The 7,795-nt window shown below is 66.3% G+C and overlaps 1 protein-coding gene across 2 annotated transcripts; it reads left to right on the top strand.

Annotated features, from left to right (window-relative positions):
* The first annotated feature begins 49 nt into the window (after positions 1-49).
* On the top strand, positions 50-6,685 carry LOC102574111 (transmembrane protein C16orf54). Of its 2 annotated transcripts, XM_059731460.1 has the most exons (4): positions 50-380; positions 2,332-2,577; positions 3,338-3,443; positions 3,580-6,685. In XM_059731460.1, exons 1-4 carry the CDS (start codon positions 204-206, stop codon positions 4,680-4,682), a joined length of 1,632 nt encoding a protein of 543 aa, XP_059587443.1. In that variant the 5' UTR covers positions 50-203; the 3' UTR covers positions 4,683-6,685. The 2 variants fall into 2 exon arrangements, with proteins under 2 accessions (XP_059587443.1, XP_059587444.1); XM_059731461.1 differs by lacking the exons at positions 3,338-3,443; positions 3,580-6,685 and having other exon boundaries at positions 1,707-2,414.
* The last annotated feature ends 1,110 nt before the right edge of the window (positions 6,686-7,795 follow it).

Below are 7,795 nucleotides of genomic sequence, written 5' to 3'. Positions count from 1 at the left end.
TGCGTTAAGGGAGTTGATCTGGATTAAGTCCTAGTGTGTCTACACGAGTGGGGGAGGGGGGTGCTATGGCTCTTCTGGAGGCGGGGCCAGGTGGGGAGCAAGAGGGTTTAGGGCTCGGGGAGGGGGCATGAAGGCCTGGAGCCAAGGGGAGGAGCCTGGATCTCGTCTGTGGGATGTTGGGCCTCTCCCCATAGCCGGGTGCCATGGGGGGCCCAAGATGCAGGCTGACGTATAGACCAAGATGGAGACCAAGATGGCCGCTTCTAGGACCCCCCACCCAAGATGGTTGCCACAAGGACCAAGATAGCCACCGCATGGACCGGGATGGCTGCTTTACCAACCACGATTGCTGCCATGGAAACCAAGGGAAGGGGGTGCAAGTGAGTCCCATGTTCTAACATCTCTTCCTCGCCCCCCCCACGCCCAGCCTGCCTCAGTTTCCCTCGATGGCGCTGCCTGCTCACCCCTGGTAAGACTCATCTCGATGCATTTCCCCCCCCCCCGGAATTGTCCCTGTCCCCCCCAGCCAATCGCTGAGCCCTGTGGCTCAAGCTCCGCCCATCAAGCCCCCTCTCCCCCAGCCTGGTGTGTGCGCGTTTTTCCGCTTCCCTCCCCAGGCACATTGTTAGCCACCTCCCTTGTTAGCCTCAGTTTCTAGCCCAGGCTTCCGGGCACCGGAGCGGGGGCGGGGGATAGGAAGTGGGCGCCTGGGGCAGGAAGTGGGGAGGCGTAGCTGGGCGCGGCCTCGTTTTGGTCCCAGCCGGAGGCTGCCCCCAACCTTGGCCTTGGCCCAGAGGCCGGAGGTGAGTACGCCCCCCCCTCCAGGACCCCTCCCAATGGCCCCCAGTCACTCCCGGTGTCACCCCCCCAGTTCCAGTAACCAGTCACTCCAGCTCCCTATCTCGCTTCCTCCCAATCCTATCGCAGTTTCCCCAGTAATCTCCAGGCACCCTAGTACCCCATGCCAGGCCCTCCCAGTAAAGTCCAGTCACCCTAGTGCACCTATGTCATTTTATTTGTGCCCCCACTTACCCCAGTTCCCCTTTCCAGTGCCCCCCAGTAACCCCCAGTCATCCTAGTACCTCCACACACCCAAGTACTCCCTCCCAGTGCCCCCTTCCAATTCATCCCAGTGCCTCTTGTCTATCCAAGTGTCTTTCAGTTATCCCATTACTCCCTCCTAGTCCTTTCCAGTGCCTCCCACTAATGACCCACCTGCCCCAGTATTCCCAGTGTTCCCAGTAACCTCCAGTCTCCCCAGTACCCCCTTCCAGTTTAGCCCAGTGCTGCCCAGCGCTACCCAATTCCTTCTATTCCATCCCAGTATTCCCAAGTCATTGTGTCTCCCAGTCACCCCCAGTGCCTCTCACTCATCCCAGTACCCTCTACAAGTGCCTCCCAGTAGCCCCCACTCACCCCAGTACATCCTTTGCAGTCCATCCCAGTCTGTGTCCCCCACTCACCCCAGTACCCCCAACCAGTCCCTCCCAGTCCATCCTAGTGCCCCTCAGTACCCCTTCCCAAGTCACCCCAGTGCCTCCCAGTCAATTCAGTTCTCCCAACCAGTTGTGCCAGTGCCTCCCAGTAACACCCCATTCAACCTAGTGCCCGTCCCAGTCTATCCCAGTGTCCCCAGTAATTTCTAGTCACCCCAGAACCCCCGCTCCCTGTGCCCCACACTGACCCCGTCTCTCTCTCTCCTGCAGCCCCCTGCTGATGATGCCCACCCTGGCTCGACCCCTGATGCAGGCCCCGCCCCCCACCCAGGCCCCACCCCCCTGTGCTCCCTGCCTTCTGGTCATGGCCACCCTGGCCCTATTGGCTGCTGTCGCCATGGTGATGGCCACTGCCCTATTGGAATGGCTGCTGCGGGGCAGGGGGGTGCCACCCCCGCCTCCTGTGTGGCGCCGAGGCGGGGCCTTGTGGGCGGAGCTACCCCCATCCCCACCCACACCCCTGCCCCAGCTCTGCCCCCGCCCTGCCCCAGAGGGCTGCAGTGCCAGTGAGGAACCCCCGGACGCCTGGGCCCCTCCTGCGCCCCCCCTGGACGCCTGGGCCCCTCCTGCGCCCCCCCTGGATGCCTGGGCCCCTCCTGCACCCCCCCTGGACGCCTGGGCCCCTCCTGCACCCCCCCCAGACGCCTGGGTCCTCCCAGAGGGGGAGCAGGAGAGAGAGGGGCAGGAGTGGGGCCCCCAGCCCCAGGTGACCCTGGATGACATCAGTGCCTTCTTCCGGCGGGGGGGAGGAGGCCTGGGCCGAGGGGCCTAACAGGGTGCCCCTCCCGCCCCCATAGCAGAGCCCCTCACTCCCAATCTGCATTCCCCCCTGCAGCGATGCCCCTCACTCCCGACCTACAGCTCCCCTCTCCCAGCAACCCCGGGACACCACTTCCTGCCCACTCGGCCTTGCACCACTTCCTGCCCCTCCCTGCTCTGCGACACCTACCCTGCTTCTGCCATCGTGGGGCAACTGTTGCAGGCAGCGCCGGGCACGGAGACCTCGGGAGACGGCCCCCCGGCCCCCGGACCTCCACCGGGCCCATCATTGAGGACCTCCCTCCCCTGCCCGGGCCACGAGGTAGGGAGCGCGATGGTGGGAGCCGTGGGATGATGGCTTGGGAGGGAGGGACACACGGTGGCGGGGGGCTGCGGTACAGGAGTGATGGGCCCTACTGTGGAGGTGGGGCCGTGGGTCAGGAGTGCGAGGCACTGCTATGGGGGGCTGCGGGTCAGGAGTGAAGAGCACTACTATGGGGGGCTGCGGGTCAGGAGCGAGGAGCACCACTGTGCGGGTCGGGAGCGGGGGGCACTGCTATGGGGGGGCTGCGGGTTGGGAGTGAGGGGCACTGCTATGGGGGGGCTGCGGGCCTGGAGTGAGAGGCAGTGGTTGGCTGGGTGGGGCAGGGAGTGTCTCCTATCCGTTAGTTTCCCCTCCCACGACATCGCATAGCTGCAAGAAGGTTGGGGGCGGGGCCCGGGGCTGGGGCCCTGCCTCCCCCTGCTCTGTTGGTTCCTTTCCAGTTCTCCCTTTCGTCAGCTCCCCCTTCCCCCACGGGGGTTAATTCAGGGTGTGGGAGTCTTACCCGGGGGCCGCGGGCTGGGAGGGAGGGGCACTGCTATGGGGGGTGCAGGTTGGGAGCGAGGGGCAGTGCTGGGGGAGGAGTAGGGAACCCCATGCACCCACAGCAGGAGGAGGAGAAAGCGGGGGCAGGGCTAGGAGACCACAGAGATGGAGGGAAGAGGGACCAGAGCGTCCCCGGTGCACACAGGGCTGCACGGCGCTATGGAGCCCCCAGTGGCAGAAGGGGCCGCTCTATCTCTCTACTCCCCCTGACCAGGTTCCCCAGCGGCCAATCCTAGTTGCTCGCAGCTCCCATGGCTGGGTCCACCCGTCCCATGATGCTTGTCGCCATGGTGATCATTGCCACCGCCCTCTCTTCCCTGGTGAGTGGCATGTCGGTGCTGTCCGCTGTCAACAAGACTGAGAGCTCCAGGATCGCTGAGACGAGTGATGTGGAGGGCACCAAGATGGCGACAGAGGACTCGAGCCCTACCCAGAATCCATTGCCTGCTTCCACAGGGGTTTCCAAGATGGTCGACAACACCAACGTGACCACCGTGTCTCCGTCCCCCACGGCCGGGCCTGCTTCCACAATACCCAGCTCCACTTCAACCCCGTTGTCACTCTGGGAGGAAACCCAGACGCCAGAGAGCTCTACCCAGAATCCTTCGCATGATGCCATGGGGGCTCCTACAGCGCCCGAAGAATCTCCTACGGCCAACCAATCCAAGCTCTCCACCTACCTGACCTCGACCAAGATGACCATCCGCACATTGCCCCAGGAAGTGGACTTGAAGGGGGCAGACAACAAAACCAACTCTACCCAGAAACCTCACAGGCCCGAAGGCACTCCGACAATGGCTACCATGACCAGGTCCAAGATGGCCACCTCGACCTCGACCCCAGGGGAGCAAACTAAGATGGCGCCAGTGAGCTCTACCCACAAGCCGTTGAGCGATGGCGGGAGCTCTTCCACGATGGCTGCCACCACCACAGTGGCAACCGGGAGCACCAGCCCAGTTGGCAAGGGCAAGGGCAAGGCCAAGATGCCGAGCACCATGATGCCGACCATGACCTCCACCACTGGCGGCCATCTTGGAGGGATGTCGCTGAGGCCAGCGCCGGCGACTGTTGGCGTTACCTTGGCGAGTCCCCATGCTTCCCGGAGCCCGTCCTGGGTGCTCCCCGTGGTGGTGGTGGTTGTGCTGCTCGCCCTTGTCCTATTGGCTGCTGCCTTGTGCTGGCGGCGGCAGCAGCGCTCGGGCTCCACCAGCTTCACGGGGCAGCAGTGGGCGGGGCCAGTCCCACTGCCTGAGGAGGGCGGGGCTGGGGGCGGAGCTGAGCAGGGGACGGACCTTCAGGCAGGGGTGGGGCTGGAGCCGGGCCCGGCCCTGAGCACCTTCAAGGCGCGCGGCCCATCGGCCGAGGTGGCCATGCAGGAGTTGCCCCCGGCAACCTCTGAGGTGGGGCCTGCTGAGGAGGCCACGCCCCTGCTGGGAGCAGCCAATGGGAGCGCAGCATCCATGCCAGACGGAGATGGGGGGTTGCCGGCTCCGCCCCCGGTGGAGGCTCCGCCCCCGGTGGAGGCCCCGCCTCCAGTGCAGGCTCCACTCCTTGTGTAGGCCAACCGCTGCTGTGCCTGGGGGAGGGGCTTGGAAAAAGCCCTGCCCCCTGTTTAGCTGGGGGCGGGGCTGTGCCTGCGGCTGCTTCTCCTTCCCCTTTCCCGGGGTCTGACTTAGCCGAGGGGGGCGAGGGGGCCAGGCACCCGGGAGGGCGTTAACAGGTGGTGCTAAGCCAGCTGCCGGTGCCCCTCGCTCCTGGCCGCACCCCCGCAGCAGTGCCCCCCACTCCCGCCCCACTGCCCCCCACTCCTGACCGGCAGCCCCCACTCCCGCCCCACTGCCCCCCACTCCTGACCGCAGCCCCCACAGCAGTGCCCCCCACTCCCGCCCCACTGCCCCCCACTCCTGACCGCAGCCCCCACAGCAGTGCCCCCCACTCCCGCCCCACTGCCCCCCACTCCTGACCGCAGCCCCCACAGCAGTGCCCCCCACTCCCGCCCCACTGCCCCCCACTCCTGACCGCAGCCCCCACTCCCGCCCCACTGCCCCCCACTCCTGACCGCAGCCCCCGCAGCAGTGCCCCCCACTGCCCCCCACTCCTGACCGCAGCCCCCACTCCCGCCCCACTGCCCCCCACTCCTGACCGCAGCCCCCGCAGCAGTGCCCTCCACTGCCCCCCACTCCTGACCGCAGCCCCCACAGCAGTGCCCCCCACTCCCGCCCCACTGCCCCCCACTCCTGACCGTAGCCCCCGCAGCAGTGCCCCCCACTGCCCCCCACTCCTGACCGTAGCCCCCGCAGCAGTGCCCCCCACTGCCCCCCACTCCTGACCGTAGCCCCCGCAGCAGTGCCCCCCACTGCCCCCCACTCCTGACCGTAGCCCCCGCAGCAGTGCCCCCCACTGCCCCCCACTCCTGACCGCAGCCCCCGCAGCAGTGCCCCCCACTCCCGCCCCACTGCCCCTCGCTCCTGGCCGCACCCCCGCAGCAGTGCCCCCCACTCCCGCCCCACTGCCCCCCACTCCTGACCGCAGCCCCCACAGCAGTGCCCCCCACTCCCGCCCCACTGCCCCCCACTCCTGACCGCAGCCCCCACAGCAGTGCCCCCCACTCCCGCCCCACTGCCCCCCACTCCTGACCGCAGCCCCCACAGCAGTGCCCCCCACTCCCGCCCCACTGCCCCCCACTCGTGACCGTAGCCCCCGCAGCAGTGCCCCCCACTGCCCCCCACTCCTGACCGCAGCCCCTGCAGCAGTGCCCCCCACTCCCGCCCCACTGCCCCCCACTCCTGACCGTAGCCCCCGCAGCAGTGCCCCCCACTCCTGCCCCACTGCCCCCACTCCTGACCGCAGCCCCCGCAGCAGTGCCCCCCACTGCCCCCCACTCCTGACCGCAGCCCCTGCAGCAGTGCCCCCCACTCCCGCCCCACTGCCCCCCACTCCTGACCGTAGCCCCCGCAGCAGTGCCCCCCACTCCTGCCCCACTGCCCCCACTCCTGACCGCAGCCCCCGCAGCAGTGCCCCCCACTCCCGCCCCACTGCCTCCCACTCCTGACCGCAGCCCCCGCAGCAGTGCCCCCCACTGCCCCCCACTCCTGACCGCAGCCCCTGCAGCAGTGCCCCCCACTCCCGCCCCACTGCCCCCCACTCCTGACCGTAGCCCCCGCAGCAGTGCCCCCCACTCCTGCCCCACTGCCCCCACTCCTGACCGCAGCCCCCGCAGCAGTGCCCCCCACTCCCGCCCCACTGCCTCCCACTCCTGACCGCAGCCCCCGCAGCAGTGCCCCCCACTCCCGCCCCACTGCCTCCCACTCCTGACCGTAGCCCCCGCAGCAGTGCCCCCCACTCCTGCCCCACTGCCCCCCACTCCTGACCGCAGCCCCCCGCAGTGGTGCCGCTCGGTCCCAACCCGCGCAGCGCCCGCAGCCTGGCAGTTGGGGTCTCCATAACAATGGCGCTGTGGTTTGTGGTTGTGTTTTTCTATTCGCTGGCTGCTGCACAGAGGTGCAGAGAGATATAGATATATTTTTTGAAGTATTTAATAAAAAAGGATCTGAGCTAGAAACCAGAGGAGCCAGGCGTCCGCACTCCCCCGCCCCAGAGGGCCGAGGCGTCCGGGCTCCAGCCCTTCCCTCTCCCCGTGTCCGTCCTTGCCTGTGCTGACCCCTGCCCCCTTGCACCCTCTGCCCTGCCTCCATCCACCCCGTTGCTCCATGTCTCATGATACTCTCTGTCTGCCATCCTTGCTCCGGTCCACTTGTCTGTGCATGCATTCACCCACGCAGGCCATATACCAGCTCTGCCGGTCTGTCCATCTATCTGTCTCTCTCTTCTCCCAAAGACTTTTGCTCTTTCTTCCTGCCCCGGACCTGCGCATCTCCTTGTCTCCATCTGTCCATCCTTCTGTCCATCCGCTCCCACAAACACCCCCCTCCTCGGACACCAGCACTACCATCCCTCCATCCACCCGTTCCCCTTTATCTATCCCTCCCTCCATCCACACCTACCTAACTGTCCATCCGTTCACCTGTGCCTGGCTACACACCCCAGGCCTCTTCCCTCCACCCAGTCGTCCAGCTGTCCAGCCACGGCTCTGTCCTTCCATGCGTCTTCTCCACTCAGCCATCTGTCTGCTTGTCCGTCCATCCACCCGTAGAGGTGTCTGTGCATCCATGCCGCACTCCATCCACCCCCGCAGATTCCTATTTATTTGTCCGTCCGTCCATCCATCCCATGTACCTGATTGATTGATCCATCAATCTATCTACCTATGTATCCACCCCTACTGCATGCACCCCTTCCTCCATGCCTTCATCCATCCCCACAGACCTGCTCCATCCATCTCTGGACCCATCCCTCCATCCATGTACCCCTTCAATCCACGCCGGGACTGCTTCCTGCCCCCATCCACGCCTCCATTCCTCTGTGCACCCCTCTCCCTCCCCCCGCCCCAACGCCTCCTCCTTCTCCCTGGCCAGTAAACCCAACTTCCAGAAAACACCTGTTTCGGTTCCCTTCCCCAAGACCCCTGATCCTTCCCTCAAAGGCCCGCAGGCCTGGCAGGAAGTGACCCGCACCCCCCCACCTCCCCTCCAGTTTGTGTCCAGGCAGAAAGGGGCCTTTTGGGGCAGTATTGGAAGGTTTTCATAGAAACAGAATCGGCGGGCGGGAAGGG

Source organism: Alligator mississippiensis, chromosome 7 (genome assembly GCF_030867095.1).
Source record: "Alligator mississippiensis isolate rAllMis1 chromosome 7, rAllMis1, whole genome shotgun sequence".
Classification (NCBI taxonomy): Eukaryota; Metazoa; Chordata; order Crocodylia; family Alligatoridae; genus Alligator; species Alligator mississippiensis.
This window is presented reverse-complemented; position numbering and strand designations above follow the sequence as displayed.